General features: G+C 45.8%; 2 protein-coding genes across 2 annotated transcripts in view; one reads left to right on the top strand and one right to left on the bottom strand.

Moving 5' to 3' along the window:
- Positions 1–14,091, bottom strand: part of Bmper (BMP binding endothelial regulator) — a 230,661-nt gene extending 216,570 nt beyond the window's left edge. The window contains exons 1-2 of the mRNA XM_076938811.1: positions 13,825–14,091; positions 12,757–12,842 (exon numbers count right to left, since the gene is read on the bottom strand). Of these exons, the coding sequence (XP_076794926.1) occupies positions 12,757–12,842; positions 13,825–13,957 (219 nt within the window). The 5' untranslated portion in view covers positions 13,958–14,091. The remainder of the gene's footprint in view (positions 1–12,756; positions 12,843–13,824) is intronic.
- Positions 14,092–14,150: 59 nt separating this feature from the next.
- LOC143443172 (uncharacterized) lies at positions 14,151–17,006 on the top strand. The gene is made up of 2 exons (XM_076938812.1): positions 14,151–14,949; positions 16,102–17,006. The coding sequence occupies exons 1-2, from the start codon at positions 14,151–14,153 to the stop codon at positions 16,128–16,130; spliced, it is 828 nt and encodes a 275-aa protein (XP_076794927.1). The 3' UTR covers positions 16,131–17,006.
- Positions 17,007–17,736: the final 730 nt, after the last annotated feature.

Here is a 17,736-nt window from a genome sequence, read left to right on the forward strand (position 1 = left end):
GTGGTAGGAGAACTCAGGACTGAAGGCAAAGTCCTCACTGTGAACCTGTTAATTACCTACAACTGTAAGGGAAGGTAGGGAGTCAAAACTGAATTGTGTAACGGAGGAAGAGGCAGGGACTACCAGTGGCCAGAACACAGCCAATTGTCTCTGGTGTTCAAAATCCATTTCTCAGAACCCCAAAATAAACAGACAATTACTGGTCCCATTACACATTCACATGCTTTAGTTACTGGAATAATAGTTTGCAAACTAAAATATTACATTAACTAATACCCCCACCCCGTGCATACATACATAAATGCATAGCATCTCATCAGACAAGGAGGCATAGTTTGCTCTGGATAATTAAATACGACAGCCAGACTTAGTATCTCTGGCTTCTACATGTTAATCAACTTTCAAAGAACTCAAAAGCAATGAAAATAGCTAACGTTCAAAACTTCCCCAAACATAATTTAATCTCTTTTTGTTCATTTAAAAACTGTTTCTTCAATCTTCGGGAGCCTTGGGGCATTATTAAACATAAATGGTCAAATAAATATGCAGGTGGGTTTTAATGAGCAGCCATCGATCGATCCCTTCTCCTTCAGTCTTGCAATGCATTTCCCAAATGCCCTAGAGAGGCTGGAGCCTGTGCTGTACCACAAAGCTGAGGCTGCTTTCCTCCTAACTCCCCTACTGTCCCCTACTGCCTGACACCCTCAGAGGGGTCCTGGTGGACGTAAAGAGCCCATTAATTTGGAGCAGAGTGCCTCAGAGACTTCGAGATGCTTTCTGTATCACAAACAAAAAGAAAAAATGAGAAACATTCTACTGTATCTTCACATTTGATTTTAGTTTATGAATCCAGGCAAAATCTCATCTGAACTCAAACACACTGCAATAGTAACCTAGCAGGATAATATCTGCATTTTTGAAAGTCTCAGGGTTAGAGCTGGAGAGACGACTTGGTGGTTAGGAACACCGACTGCTCTTGTTGCAGGTAGAGTGGCAAGCACACAGGACATGTAACTCCAGCCCCAGTGGGATCACATGCTTCTAGCCTGTCAAGAAACTAGCACTCGCATACAATCCTCTTCCCATACACATGCATGATTAGAAGAATAAAAATAAATCTTTTTCAATGTTAAAAAGATATTCAAGATATATATTAAGTTAGATCAGATGAAATTGCTATTTCTATCAGTCAATAGGAGAAATACAAAACAAAACAAAATCTCCTAACTGCGAGTTTTGAAAGCTCTCTATGTCTAGACCAGACAAAATGAGCACCCAACGATAAATTTTCTTAATATCTCTTTGCTCTTGCTCAGTATGAAATAGAGGGATGTCACTGTTTTTCACTGGATCCCAAATATTACCCTGTATCCAAGGAAGAAAAAAGGAAGCTAGCTGCTGCCTGGTGCACACAGTTGGTCCATGAGATGCACAGAGAAGGACTCTAGCAGAAGTAAGAGACTGTCTCCCCAGAAGCAGCCCAAGAGCAAGGAGATGCACAAAGAAAGCAGGTCAGACTCCTTTCCTGCCAGCCAGAGCTCCCAGACATTAGAGAGCTGGCTGTCACCACTGTGAGCCCACACTAATGCACACCAATGTGGCTAATAGGGTTCCAGCTGACTCTGCTGCCTCCCACTCAGCAGCAGAAGCACTGTTTCACATGTGCGTGGAAACAGGAAATAGTTACAAACCCAAGCCATAAGAAGCCCAACTCCCCACAAGAGCATAAACACAGCCCATGGCAGATCTCAGCGATTCTGACATAGCAAACTCCCAAGTGAGAGAAATGACTGCTTAATCTTTCATGTCCTCTCATTCATAAAAGCAGTGTCCCTTGAGACCACAATCCACTGCTTCCATGAATGTCTCTGTGCTTCTGCTTTTTCACTATGAAACGCAGAAAGCTGGAGAGAGCAAGCTTGAGAGGAAAACACAGGGATATGCCAGGGCAGAGGGCTGTGGCAACGTGGCAGAAGCTTTGGGTTCCGTCCAGGTGGCTGATGTGATGCTAAGCCAGGAGAGACGGAATCTCACATGTTCATACATAGTAGTTAGATTGCTTGTAAATTCCCCAGCATTTTTTACTAAACATGTTTTAAGAACAAAACATGGGGAAGAAGGAAGATGTCAGGAAGGGTTTACGAAGTTGTAATATTAACTCTGTAACTCGTGCATTAAACCCCAGAAGAACCTCAGAAGACAGGCTTTCAAATGCTTCTTAGGAAATAGAGAAAATGTCAAGCTAAAGATGCTAATGGAATCTCATTGAGGCCCAAAGAAAATGGAAGTGCAGCTTTGGATTTCTGGTTTGTGTGACTCCTTTCCATGGGCCCAGGTGATTTCTCCTGGAGCAGCCCTTCTGAGCTCACCCACACCCCCAAAGGCCAATAGCTGGATCGGAGGAAGACAAGCGATTACCTAGTTACAATGTTCAATCTGTGCTTGTAACACAAGCAGCCACAAGGAATCATCTTAGCCAAATCTATTTATTTGACCAAGAATACAAGAGTTATTTGGGAAATGAGCATTTGTATTGTAAGAATGTGATGCTCAACAGTAGTCCTGAGTTCCTAATAGGTTAGACCTTGATGCTCACAGTAGTCCTGAGTTCCTATAGGTTAGACCGTGGTGCTCACAGTAGTCCTGAGTTCCTATAGGTTAGACCGTGGTGCTCACAGTAGTCCTGAGTTCCTATAGGTTAGACCGTGGTGCTCACAGTAGTCCTGAGATCCTATAGGTTAGACCGTGGTGCTCACAGTAGTCCTGAGTTCCTATAGGTTAGACCGTGGTGCTCACAGTAGTCCTGAGATCCTATAGGTTAGACCGTGGTGCTCACAGTAGTCCTGAGTTCCTATAGGTTAGACCGTGGTGCTCACAGTAGTCCTGAGATCCTATAGGTTAGACCGTGATGCTCACAATAATCCTGTTTTCTGGCATTATTCCTCCAAGAACCAGCTCTGGGGTAACACCACTCATGTAGCAGGTCCTCTTGGCTCTAAGGTAACACTACTCATGAGGGTCCTCTCAAAGGAAATTCATGGTAATTCCAGCAAAGCAGTGCATTTGGGGGACATGCTGGGGCCAGTAAAGGTGGTACTCTTCCACCCACTCATTCTCTCTTATTCAGTTACCTACATGAGACTTTTACATTGTCATTTGTTTTACAGATCTAAGGACGTCTTATTTCAGAGATCTAGGTTAGTCCCACCCATTACCTAACATTCCAAAAAATTTAAAAGCTCATTACACTACAGGACATGTACATACAATAAGGCCTTTGTCCTTCAAAGAAAAACATAATTTTCAACAGAGTCAGCTTCCAGAAGCCAAGGGAACTGACATCCAAAAGCTAACATAAACACGAAGGCCTGTGTCAAGATTCAAAGTTAGCTTCACCGATGGGGCTGGGGGGTGACTGGGTTTGCGAAGGCAGCCACAGGACTGGGGTATTTTTCACTGTGACTTTGGAAGTGGAAGAAACACCCTGCCCAGCCTCTCCTGCCTTGTCAGCGACCACTCTGCTCTTGACAGCAGGATATTCTTACAAGAGGGGCCATTCCTTTCATCACGATAAAAATTGCTCTTAATGTCTAAGAGGGTCTTTATTTTCAAAATGTAACTACGCTGCTTTTTAAGGGGAGGATGTGTTGTCTACTGATTATTTAGGATGTTGTTAATAGAAGAGGATGACCTTTTGTGACAAACTTTCTGGGAGAGTCATGTTTTGGAACGTAGAGTTCCATTCTGGGGAGAGCCATCCCAAGTGTTAACCTAAACTATAAACAGGAAGCTCAGGCCCTACTCCCACTCAAGTCCCAAGGTCATGGACCTCTCACTGACGCTATAGGAGCAGTCGGAAAGATCATGACAGGTCCCTTATGCTTAAGAACCTCATCCCTTAAGGGCAGGAGTTCACCCAAGCTTTGCATAATGGCCGCACATGCCAAGGAAAGGAGAAAGGGCCAAAGCAACACATGTAGGCTGGGTTCCACATGTTCAAATTCAATGGAGTGCACGCGGTCCAAACTCTGTGTACGACAAGGCCCTGTGCTCCCGGGGAAACACAGTCAACTGGACCATATCACTCAAGTCTCTCCAAAGCCTGCTCAGTGCTGAGTTTTACTTTGTGCCTCCCTCCTGCCACTTTCCTGATGCAGGGATATCCATCAAAGGACACTTCGTCTGACTAACATACCACACTCATTAGTTGCCTGAAGCTAGACACAGATCAAGCAAGTGAGTGCTTCAGAATGAGAAACCAAGCAAGGCACCTTGCCAATCTTCAAATACACTGGGACTTTCTATCTTGTACCAAAAGGACCAACGTTACCTGCCCTCCGGCCCACTGTCCACCCTGACAAAGTCAGAGTGAACACATTGCACGGGCCTTACAACACATTGTATTCCCAGTCTAAGCACTTCTTAGGAGGATCTGAGACAGTGGGTCCACACACTCCCTCACACGAGCCTTTCCCACAACTCAGAACATGTTTAGAGAATTTACGTATTTTAACTCACACTCTGCTGTGGGCTGCTTTGGCCCTCCACACTACGATGAGGAGGTTGTCAAGATACAGAAACATCCCATGAGTTACCTATAGCTGCACAACCGTTAAGGACTATTGTTTAAAACTATACTATGGTTCCTAAGGAATGTACTTAGCAAATTTTGTGTCAACTTGGTTTGTGGCATCATGCAGTTGACCCCTCCAGGTCCATAGGGTATAAGTAATTTAGGTATAATTTAAATATACAGGAGGCTGTGCATAAGTTATAGACAAATGTTCTCCAACTTTGTTTAAAGAATATAAGCATCTCAGGGCCTGGAGGCTTGAACTTTTAAAATGGTTGTCCTTAATCCCCTTGATACTGTTCACAAAAAGGCTTTCATGAACATTGACACGTTTAAACCATTCACGCCCTCAGCTGACAACCCACAACCCCACCAACTGAAATGAGCTGCAGGCATGCGGCCCTTAATGAACTTGCCCAGGACCCACAACTAAGGATCAGGAGCGATGTTAAATAACAGATAACTCAGAGCTAGCCTGGGCAAAACTTGAGCCCACACCTTCAGGACACAAAAACCACCTCCTACCACTGTACATCACTGGTGAAAAAGGGACATTGAAATTTTTGTGAGAAAAGAACCTATTTTTACTTGAAGACAGACTTTAAGATATTAAATCATATAATATTTTTAAAGCACCATTAACATTTAATAGAGCAAACTTAAATGTTTATAATAGCAAGGTTTAATATTACTCAGACTCTTTTATATTGTTGTTTCTATTCCTAATAAAAGAAATATGCCTCCGTGTGGCCTGATCCATTCTGCATTTAACCATAAAAACATTCCCAAAAACAGGCTTAAAAGGTATATTACTTCTACCCATGAAATTAGTTTTGTCTTGGTACCTTTAAATTTTCATGTGGTATTTTATGTATTCACTTTTGCTAAGATCTTTTTAAAAAATCAAAGCTGGAAAAACTTTGTGATCTTTGCATTATTTTTTCAAAATCCCCATGGCAATCTTGGTTTTGGATGATTGACAACAGGGTTCCACTCCAGTCCCGAGTATGGTCAACTCAATCCTGTGCAGTTGCACAGCGGCTCTCAGAGCAGGTGAGGACCAGTCCTTGTTTGGACACTCCACAAGTGATGAGGACAAAGTTTCCTGCTTCATAATTCCCCTTAAATCAACAGTGACATTTTCTTCAGTGTTTTGCAACATGGGTCTTTGTCTGCCTTCCATGTTCTCTTTGTGCCTCCATAAATATAATCTATTTCCCCTTATGCATCTTTCTGTCAAGATGGTCCTTCTTGTTAATATTGCAGACTCAGGTTTTAAAATCTTCACTAGAATACCATGCATATATCCTTGCGGTTGATTTCTATAAAGACGGCTAACCAGATTGTTATTCTCCACCCATCCTTACCCCTCTACAGATCCAGATGCATGTTTTAAGAACCTACAGTGCATTTTCAAAATGCCTCTTTGCAGTAGACAGTTCTCAGTGTCTTAGCACATCAGCAAAACCTTTGAAAGGTGAGCTATACCTGGTCAGATCGCTCAGTGGTTAGGAGTCCTTGCTGCTTTTCCAGAGAATCAGAATTCAATTCCCAGCAACCATGCAATGTCTCACATCCGTCTGCCACACCAGCTCCAAGGGATTCAACATCCCTGGCCTCTGATAGCAACTGCAGTTGTGCACATTGCTATGGTGAACAATTTGCTCAATGAGTGACACAGTAAAATAGAGAATTGTATCTCTGCACATGTGAGAAGGAACTGGCACCAAAAGAGGCTCTCAATGGGGCATTGTAAACCACTTTCCTTCCTAGCAGCCGTGCTAAATGCTGGCGTTGTGGCTGTATGGCGGTGACACCCTGCATGCCATTCACCTGGAACTGCACTCCATTTGTTACCTTGAAGGGCACTGTTCCAAGTATTCTTCCAAACACTGACTTACCACCCCACCCCTCCTTTGCATCCCCACTGCACACCCTGCTGTGAGATGCTTGCTGCCACCTGACCACACCACATGTCTGCAGTCTGTTTTCCAAACTCTGGCCTCTCCACTCTAAACATCTGACACAAGAGCTCCAAGAGCCATTTAAACAACACATCTTATTGTTTCATGTGGCTTGAAAGAATGTTAAATGACTCCTTCTGACCCCAGTAACATGCATGGTACGGTTTTCCTTATTATGACATTCAAGGGCTCGCAGGCTGGCTCCTTTAGGGATCTTACCTCCTGTTCCATCAGAACTGTGGACTAGCTCTTCACACAGCCCAGGCACACACTTTCTTTCTACTGCAATGCTTTGCCTAGACCATGTTCCCTGCCCCCGCCTCCACCAAGGTCTCAACACGGTCATGCAGTTTTGTCTATAACCTAAGTGAGTTGGAGTCTGTTGTGAAGGTTTTCTGTCATTCTTGTAAACCTTTCTGGTTTTGTTGTTTCTTCTTTATGTTTTTATTGTTTTCTGTTTATGATTTTATTGTACCAGGTATTGAACTTAGAACCCCACACATCCTAGGCATGTACTCTAACACTGAGTTTTACACTCTTTAAAAAAAAATGGTTTTGTTTTGCTTTGTTTCATTTTGAAGGTCTCATATCACTAAGTTACCCATAGTAACCTTAAACTTGGGACCCTCCTGCCTCAACCTCCCAAGTAGGTGGACTCATGGGCCTAATGGACCAGATCCCAGCTTATAAATTTTTAGTATGCATCTATGCCTCTGTCTCACTGGGCTTGGTCTCCTCAAGGCACCCAACCAGCATAATGACTTAAACACAGATCAGGCTGGAAATAATGAAACGAAATGGAAACAGGTAGAGGTATGGAAGAAGAAATGCCTGCCATGTGACTGAATTTACAGCCTGCTCCTCCGGGCGCCTTGAGCAATGTTCTATAAAATTAGAACTAGGAATCCACAGGTCTCCAAACACACACCCAGGTCACTTGATGATCTGTGCTAAGAAGGTTGAGCACACCCGATCTCCACACAAGAGAGGCTGCCACACTAGCTCACTTTAGTCACAGAGGGTCTGTATAACATCGGCCGCACAGAGTGCCACAAAGACTGTGAAGAGCTGCGACCCTCTACTTACCCAACGGACATTTATTAACTGGTTTTATTTGTCCTGGCCCCTGCCTGGCTGACTTCTATTCTCCCATGTTCACTCGGTGTAGACTGAGGCACACACTCTATCCTCAGCCTTATTCTTTTTCCTTGAAATGTGGGCTGCCATTGATGGACAAGGTGAAGGCCAAGCTGCATTCAAGGGGAGGCTGGGGACTGGGGAAGGGGGGCAACGAGGAAGTGAGTAGCAAAGGCGGGTACACTTAGGTCTGGAGTTGGGTCGAGACTTCCAAGAGACGGGCCAGGAAAATCTCCATAATGCCAGACCACTAGGCAGTTTTTCCAGAAGTACGGAGCACCACTCAACCCTATCTCTCTCTGCCAATGAAAGTACAAGTGGAGGGGACCCCACAGGCACGGCAATGTAAATGTCTACGAGAAGAAGGCCCTCTCCCATGGAAAGTTTTTCTTAATATTTAATAGAGAGCAAAGGGGAAACTCACACCAGGGCCCACAAAACACTGAACCAATAAGGACCAGCCATGACCAGCCAGCCCAAGGAGGAAGGGTAGAAAACCTCTCTAAGCCATACTGACGTAATCGAGTTGGTTCAAAGAGAAGGGTGTATTTGCCATCACCATTGTATCTCTTCCCTGTCAGCTTTTTTATTTTATTTTATTCTGACATACCTCTATAGACTATTTCATATACAGAAATAAAAAATTTAAAGAATAACAGCAACACAGTAATAGCAGAAAAAAAGAAAAATCATCCCAGGGGACGTTCTACAGTCTAGGCCCTAAGCTATACATTCTATGTTCCACACCATTGAATCTCACAGTAATTGCACAGGCTAGACACTGTGAGGAAACAGGCACAGGCTAGACACTGAGGAAACAGGCTTGGCAAGGCGGATATAACTATCTCACTGTCGCCATCAGTGAGACTTGAAACCAGGCTTCTTGGATTCTTAAACTAAACCCCTTCCCCAAAATGAGAAGATGGCAATCAACAGTCACATCTCTCCTTGAAAGGCTCTCCAAAGTCCAAGACAGGTTTGCGCTACCAGGTCAAAATCCATTCCGACTCCTCCTTGCACAGAGCCCCCAAGCGGTGGACACGACTCTCCTAGGTGATTCACCAACAGAAGCAGATTGCCTAACTAGACTGCACATTGACTTCACATCCAGTTCTGCCTCAAAACCATGCAACCCAACCACCAGAAGTAACGCTTCCTCGAACCACTGGGGTGTTGAAAGGCAGTCAGCAGACATTGCCTGAGGCATCAACAATAAGTATAAATAAATAAATTGGCTCACTTTTGAAATGACAAGAGACTTTTTTGAGAAAAGGTTCCCAGTTCTACATGTACAAGCACATAGGAAGCCCAACCTCTCTGCCTCAAAGGCTAACCGTACATCCCCACCGTACACCACTAGTTACGGATTCAAATCTGTGGCAACCCCAGGATTGAGCTCTGATAGGTGCTGTCCCTACTCCAGGCAGCCTCGTGCAAGCATAGAAACATGAGGACTTTGTAGAGCTAAAAACACTGCGAAGGCAGCGGGCAGTTTGAGAGGCTGGAGCTGCTTCTGGGCGATAGAGGATTTCTGTGATTACGAAAGTGGAGGACAGCAGACAAGGTCTGCTCTGTTAAGCTGTTCAGTCAGCTCCAAGATAGGTGGGGCCCGCTTCTTGTAACAGGGAATTCGCATGGCTTTTTATGAGGGACGGCCCATTTCTGCATTGCACCTCTGGATTTAAAGAGGAATTTCACCTCAGGAATAATGTTTTTTGCTGAACAAAATGTACGCCAACTAAGCTCTGCTTCTGGCTTTTGGTGTCCAGCCTCCAAAGTTATCTCAGGTTTCCAGTCCTGGGCGGAACTCACTGGCTCCCACCACTTCCTCAGCTGCAGTGAGGTGGGAGAAGACGGAGGAAAGTGGGCACCCCTCCTCCTTTACTTGGTGGGTTTGGAGGTGACCATGGGGAAGAGAGTTGAAGCACAGGCACACATTGTTGCCCTGGGTATTGTTGGAAAAACTAGCTCTAGCAGGGAGATATCATGAAACAAACATTTTGAGGTTTCTCCATACTTTTTCACTGAAAACTAAAGCACACACGTTTTTATGCAAATTGCCTATCTGGCCTCCAGGGCCCAGTACCTGGTCTCACTTCTTTCCGTCTCCTCTAAAGACACAGGGCCCACCCATTTAGAAGAGACTCTACTCTACCCGATTTTTATTATTTATTTTTTTTAGTCCCTGGCAGGATGCTCCGGCCTTATGCAAGTAACTGATAAATGGGCTGAATGAGGCGTTTCTGATCACTATGGCCACTGCACTCACTGCCGTCCTCAGAGTCTCTACAGAGTGTGTTTTGGCAGTCTATATCCCAACTACTCTGAACTTTAACAGTTAAATCATGCTGCTAGACCCCCTGGACTTTGGAGGAGTTTTTTCAGGTTCTGACAGTATAATTTCTCTCTCTCTCCTGGGACTTTGTGCCGCTGACTCCCTCCAACTTTGACTTCTTTCGTCTTTTCTTAAGCATACATTGAAGGTTATTTAAAAAAAAAAATCTGTTATGAAATAAGATATGTGCTTACGCCCAGCCTTACTACTTTTTTTCCAAAAAAGCTGGACCGGCCCAAACTAATAATCCCTATGTCCCTATCCCAAGTTGAGTAAACTACCTCATATCTTCCAATATTCATATGTAACCTCACCCAGAGCCCAATGCTCCCTGCTGAATCAGAAAGGTTTTTCCTTTCATGCAGTGTGACTAACCAACTTCTAACTACTGAGCTCTTGATAGCTCAAAGAACAAAAACAAAAACCATTCATGGAAGGCCTGAAGGTACAGAAATTTTGACAGGCTTTTTCTTTTCTCTCCATTTTCTCATTCCTTAGCTTAACAAATTGTTCGTCTCTCCTAGTTATGAGTGTGTGCTCCAGAGACAGACAGACAACCCTGTCTGTCTCTGACCCAAGGGTCAGCCAGCTCAGTAATTTTCATAAATAAAATACTAGCTAGTGTGCAGATAAAGTATGACCTTCACAGCTACCTCACTTCTTAGAGCTCAGTCCTCAAATAGAGCTGAAAACCTTAAAGGGTTTTTATGAGGACAGACGTAAATGATGCAGGCTTAGAAAACTGCTTGGCAAATAAACGGTATTTTGGAAAGGTTTGCTTGTAAGTACTGTCAACTGACTAAACATATCTCTTTTCCAACCTAAGTACAAAAACACCAAGCAGCCTCCTCATATGTTTCTTGCTGGTATCCAGCAAGAAATTCCCAGGATACTTTAGGTCCCCTAGAAACTTACAAGGGTGGATACAGAGAGAGATGCTCACTACCTATTCTTACTCGGTTTTACAAAGCCTGCTCAAAAGGATGAGAAGCGATAGCACTGGTCAGATATCACTGAGAGCTCCAGCTAAGGGAGGAGTCTGAAGGAATGAGTGAGAACCACTGGCAGGATCCCAAGGCAAGACTGGCAAGCTTGACAGACTTGTCCTGTATGGATGCCTCTAGATGTTCTTTCTGCCCTTAAGAACTTAACTGATACCCTTCGACCCACATAACAAATAGCTCTGGTATCAATTTTCATATTACTAAGTGTCTACATTGAAAGAAAGGCACACTGTATCATGGGGCTAGAAGTTCTAGAAAGAGAACTGTAACCGGGGGAGCATTTCATAGTATTACTTGAGTAATACTGCACAAAATTAAGATACACATTTAAACTCCACAAACGGTAACATCACCAAAGAGAAAAAATAACCGTGCACTATGTGGAGTCCTCAGCATATCTAAATATCACCTGGGATAATTTCTGCTAAAATGTTAAGAATAGAATAAAACTACTTATTCACATCCTACAGATAAACAGAGGGGAAGACTATATCTACACACTACACTTGTGAATCTGTAACTAAGTCAAATTTTAAACTTAGAACTTATTTCCAGCAAGTTCTTTCATAAAGATGGTTAACAGCAGCTCATAGACACAAAAGAGCACTTTTTATTAGACTTTAATGCTTATCATCTCAGCCAATGGAAAGCACTTTTATTTGCTTCTGTTGATTTCTTCAGTCCAGAGCCTGATAATCATTTATTTGATGCGAACAGAGACTCATTTATCACCTCACAACGTTGACCTCATCTCTTGTGACAAAGGAATCTGAGTCCTTTATACATAGATAGCGTGGCTTTAGTCTGAGTGGAGATAGATACCGGGAAGTTCTGTATGCTGATTGGAATTACAAGCTATCATCCACCCATGCCTTCAGGAATCTGCCCTTGAAGGCCTCAAACCACTTCCAACTGGATTTTATGATGCGTGATTTTAACCAAGGTTTGCCAAAAGTAAATGGCATGTAGAACACTCTTCAGCAAAAATATCTCTCTTTGTAGAGCTGTAAGTCTCTCACAACGTCTTTTTAGTATAACTTCATCTTCCCCAAGTGGCTATTTATCAGAATTATCAGTAGCTTGAGCTAAAAGAACTTGAAACAAACGATCTGTTTGAATCCACTAGCCACTGCCAGTACTAAGCATCTCACAGCCAAGTGCCACCCTCCATCAAGGAGGGATCCCTCTCCTGACCTGTGTTTCCTAATCAGAAACAAAGCCTGTTTTACAGAGCTTAAGCCATAGCAGGCCAAGAAATTCAAGAAATCAATCCAAGATGACATCTTGTCCTAGGTTGTCCTTTATGGCACTCATCTCCTCCCCCCTTCTCCCATATCATATCCTTGACCTCTGTATCTATATGCTATTCAGCAACACCCCCCACCCCCGGCTGAGCTGGGAAGATAGAACCAATGTAAAAAAAGTACTGGTCATGATATCTATGACGTCATTGTAGTATCGGGCATTCCAAACTGCAGCTTTCCCAAAACAATGTCGTACAAAGTCCATCCATCTCAAGTTCACTTGAACAACAGTGATGTCAAAGATAATTCTCAGCCTGATAAGATATTAGAAATTGCCCAAATCCATAAAACTAGGAAATGCAACTAAATTCGATGCATAAGCAGTGTGCAATTTGGTAATGATCAAAACCAATCTTAAGCCAGCTATTCTGATGTGTTTGACAAATGAACCTTGCCCTTGACAGCAGTTAAGTTTATTTTACCTGACCCGTACACTTACCGAGCACACACACATTATGCAAGGATTGTCTGTGATAAACGGAATTTGGAGGACCTCCCCTTCATTTTCACATTTTGCAACAGACCCTGAAATGAAGACGAAAATACTTTTAAATTTAAATCTTGCTTAGTGGCATTACTGTAAAACCTTACCTTCTTAGGCTAGTCATTGGAAATATATAGTGTTTCAAATGCACCACAAATCTCCCCTCAAAACTATTTTAAATAGTTTTACTTAATACGGTTTTTAAGTCAATACTTTAGTATATAGATAGATTTTCTGTTTTCAGTTAGTTTAAGCACGTATTTAATACCACGAGTTCTCTGGAAGACATCTCAACTGCACACAGACTCACACACCAAACTAGACGTCAGGGAAGATTTTAAATTTGAACGAAATTCAGGACTGTGTCAAAGAACGGGCCTTTCAGGTGGATCTGCCAACTGTTGTGGGTTGAAATGCAATCACTTTTTGAAACACAATCTCTTTCCTCTTAGAAATATTCTCTTTTCTGCACCAGGTGTCAGTAAATCATGTCCTTCAAAATAGAAGCCGAGGTCTTCACCTGCCTGAAAACGTATAATTATTATATTATGCTATTAGTAGCCTTTAAAAATACGATCGTTTCTTTACATTCAAGGTCTGGAAAGCTATGTTTTAAAAACGCTGCCTAGCACAGTGGATTTATTGGAATCCTATGGTGTGAGAAAAGAGGGTGTGCGGGAAACGGCGCGGTCTTTTCCTTAGTTGCACAGGGGTGGTTAAGATTAAAACAAGGATTGGGGGAAAGATTCAACACAAATCAAGGAATTTTCCAACTTCATATAGCAGGGTATCTATTATCACTCTGTCAAAGGTAGCAGTCAGACTCTCAGCTCCCCATCTCTCTACCTCTTCACAGCCTTCCCATCCCTTTTCTCTAGGCTTCTCCGCATCCCCACCGCCCGCGAGGGGCAGGCAAGGTGCGCTCTCCTCACCCTCTCATCCCCGGGTCTGCCAGTGCCTTTTCTCCCGTGAAACCACCCCAGCGTCCCGAAGGACTGGTCCCTCCCGCCCCCACCCCCCTACCTGTCAGGAAAGAGGAAGCCAGAGACATGGGGACCCCGGAGCAATTGAGCAGCAGCAAGACGCAGCAGGTAATCCCAGGCGAGCGTCGGCAAGGACGCTCAGCCAGAGCCCTGACGCCGGAGAACCAGAGCATCGTCACCTGGAGGGAATCCCGGGCGACTGCAGGTCCCGCGTCGCCGCCTCTGCTCGGCGGCCGCTGCTCGCAGTCAAAAGGGCTGTGGGCCGGCGTGCCGGCAGACAGTCGGCTGAGGGAGGCGGGCGCCCGGAGCGGCGGGGGAGGAGTGGGGGCACCCCGGGAGGAGGGGTCCTGCGGCCAGCCTCGGCCAATGCGGCGGCTTTTTTCTAAGGGAGTAGCTCGCAGCGGGTTAGCCCCTCCGCGCCAGAGCTGGGCCGGGAGGAGGGGTGGCGGAGCGGCTGGATCTGGGGAGCAGCGGCGGCTGCTGCCTAGTGCGCTCGCCGCTCTGGAGCCCGACTGGGCTCCGGCTCCTGCACGCGCAGCTCCGGCCGGGCCCCAGGGCTCGCTTGTTCCGTGCGGGACTCAGGGGCGCACTGGGCTCTGTACGGAATCCGCAGGGTCGCACGAGGGACTACGATCCCGGCGCCGGAGCTATGCCGGCTCAGGAGCGACAGTGGCGCACCCGAACGCCCAGCCAAGCGGTCTAGCCCAGCCGCGGCCACCGGCCCCGGGGCGCTGCAGGAGCCTGGAAGGCGCGTCTCCAGCGCCCGGCGCACCGCCTCCTCCCGCGCAGAGGAGCCGCCCCCAGTCGGGATGCCACTGCCGGCTAACGCCGGGAGCAGAAGACCCGGCGCCTCCCGCTGCCCCAGCCTCGGAAGGAGCCACGGACCGAATGCAGGAGGGTCCTCTCAACTTTTCACTGCCCTTCGACTCCCTCGGGCAAAACCAGGGAATTCACGAGGCTGAGGGGACAGAGGGACGAGTGGCCTTGGAGATCAGGCTCCTGTGCTTATTATGCCTCTGCGGGCCTGACAGTAGGGAGGACAGAAGTTGGAGCTACCGAAAGTGTCGGCTAATGCACGCACAACGGCCAGAGCCGTTCTCCCTTAAACCGAGGATCGGTGGCTCAGACTCCGCCCTTCCCAGCCGGAGCTGCTCGGGACAGGGAGGTGCGTTAGACTAATCATTCATTCACTCACGGGCCAGGGAGGGACCGCTGCAGCTAATCTCTACCCGAGCCGCCTCCGCGGCGGCCGCCCAGCTGGGCATGCGGTGGCAGCCGCTACCCTGCAGCGCTTCTTGCTTGGGCGGCCCTGGTGTCCCCCTGTCTCAGCCTTTGATCCCCTAGTCCCGCCACCCGGTACCCGCTGAGTCCCAGCATCCCCCCCTCACGCCCGCCCCCCCCCCCCCCCACACACACCCGCCAAGCAGTGGCTGGCTCTACTCAAAAGGGGTGCTAATCTAGAGAGGAGAATTGTTATAACTACATTGAGAAGGCGCCAGGTGAGGGTGAATAGTGCTGGGAAGCAACGGCCAGCTAGCCTTTCAAGCCTACTGAGCACATGCCCACCCGAAGAACAGCCAGCAGGTGCCCACCCCCCTTTTAGTCCCTGAAGCGCCTTGTGGATCCAAACTCTAATAGCGGACAAGCCTGACACGCCTAGTTTTTCCCGAGTCTCTGACCAGTTTTAGCATTTATAGCTGCAGTAAGAAAGTCCTCTGACATTCAGTCCTCTGACACACTCCTCTAACTTCACCACACATACCTGCTTCTCACCCACCCACCCCCCAGCATCCACACGCTCATTTGTTTTCATTTTCCAGCGATTTGAAGGGTTCTTTTAATGAGTGCATTGTGGCCAACATCCCAACACAATGAGGACCACATCCCCGTGATGTGGACAAATAGGAGAAAGGAAAGCTGTCATTAGCTTAGCATGCTCCATTTCCCTCTCAAAACAGATTTTGTGTAAAATTTAAATTAAAAGAGACAAGAGACAATGTGGTTACATGCTTCCCCCCAAAATAACACCATGGCTAGATGCCTTGAAAGTCAAAGTGTTGAATGTTTCGCTGATTCCCTGAGCCTACGGAAATGTTACACTGTACACACACACACACACACACACAGAGAGAGAGAGAGAGAGAGAGAGAGAGTTTTACTTTGCGTAAGAACTAATTAGAAAATAGAAAATAGAAACTAAAAATTAAAAAAGAATTATTACCACAGGAAAGTGCAATCAGTAGAAACCACTGTCTCTGCTATCTAAAATGATTCTCCTTCAATGAGGTCTCTAGATAAATGTATCCTTTCGACTCAGGTGTGGAACATCAACGATGGAGACCCTAGGAGGCCAGTGTTCCCCGGATGTCTGTAGACTCACATGTGCACTACAAAACTGCAAGACACCTGAAGAGCATGCCTGTCCCTCCGACTTGCCTCCCCTGGCCTGTCTCCTCAGTGTGTATGGCTAATTTTAGGGGTGTGGGGATCTCCCTGTGTGTGGCATTTTTACCATGGGTGGCTAGACCTCCCCCTTAGGGGAAAACCAGAAACCATTTCACCAGCCTTGAAGCTGTGCATGGGAAGGTGGACAGAAGTCTCTGGAAACTCAGCTCTTCCAGTATGCCAGCTCACAGTGGCCTCCACCTCAGAAAGAGCAGGCTATCCCCAAAGGCTATTCTGACACTCCCACAACCCCCATGCAACTATTGGTATTGTTGCTACTCCCGAGTAGCAACCTCTCTCAGCTGCCAGCTGGCCCCTACCTAAGCCAAGCTGAGATATTTCGGGGTCAAACAAGAAGAGTCAGGGGAAGGAAAGAGGGAGAACAATGAAGAAGGAGGAGGAAGAGGAGGAGGAAGAGGAAGAGGAGGAGGAGGAAGAAGAGAAAGGCAAAGGAACAGGCTCCACTAAAAGTCATATAATTTTGCTTTTATATTTAAACTAAATGGCATGGTGGTACCTGTCCAAGTTCCCAAATAGTCTTGGCTGGAAACCAAAAGAGGACAAAAACAAAAAAAGTGGGATAGGGACGTTTGACTTGACTTTTGGCCCTGTTTATGGGTAAGGAGGTAAGGAGGCAATGGAGCCCAAACTCAGGGCCTAGCCTAAGGCCAGATGTACAAAGTCTCATTTCTTGCTCCATAAAATAAGCATGTAGCCTGGCCACATGTAAAAGGAGACATGTCTTAAGGCGTTGTCACACCGCTCAAATTATGGCCTCAGTTCCCACTGAAAAATTCACTGAACGTGCAACTCAGAAGTTTCAAGCTACCTCCAGAAATCAGCTCATTCACCTTCTTCACAGCCAAGAAAACAGACCTCTCCGAAATGAACAGAAGAGACTGTGATAGCAAACACGAATCGTCCCCAAGTGTAGGAGGGCTGCACTCACGGACGGCCTCCTGAAAAACGTGAAGGGCTGTTCCACAAAGGCCCTCATCTGACGAGCCGAACTTGGAGACAGTGGAAAATATAGACAGCCCAGAATACGTTTCTTTAAAAGAGAGATCATTTTTGCAGGCATAGTCAACAGTCTGGATACTTGGTAACATTGGAGAGTATCATTTTTACATCTCCAAAAGCTTTTGGAATGGTAGCATGGGTTGGGCCCACAAATTTATTATTTCTCAACCTCTTTATTGATAATCATCTGATTCTTGCTAGGATAAAGTTGAAAATGCTACTGCCGAGGTGTTTTGTTTTGTTTTGGATGGTTTTTTGGGGGGTTGGTTTGTTTTAAAGCACTGAAGATCTCAGAGAGAACATAATGGACTCATCCCACTTTAACTGGAAAGTGACATGCTTTGGCTGTGTGAGTAGCTCGGTGGCAGAGCAGTTGCCTGACACACAGGAGGCACTATGAGAAAGCTAAGAGCTAAGAGATATGGCATGCCAGGGCCACAGGGTGTGATAGTGGCAGAACCCATTAGCAGGCTTCTGCTGGCTGGTA

This window comes from Arvicanthis niloticus, chromosome 8 (assembly GCF_011762505.2).
Source record: "Arvicanthis niloticus isolate mArvNil1 chromosome 8, mArvNil1.pat.X, whole genome shotgun sequence".
Taxonomy (NCBI): domain Eukaryota; kingdom Metazoa; phylum Chordata; class Mammalia; order Rodentia; family Muridae; genus Arvicanthis; species Arvicanthis niloticus.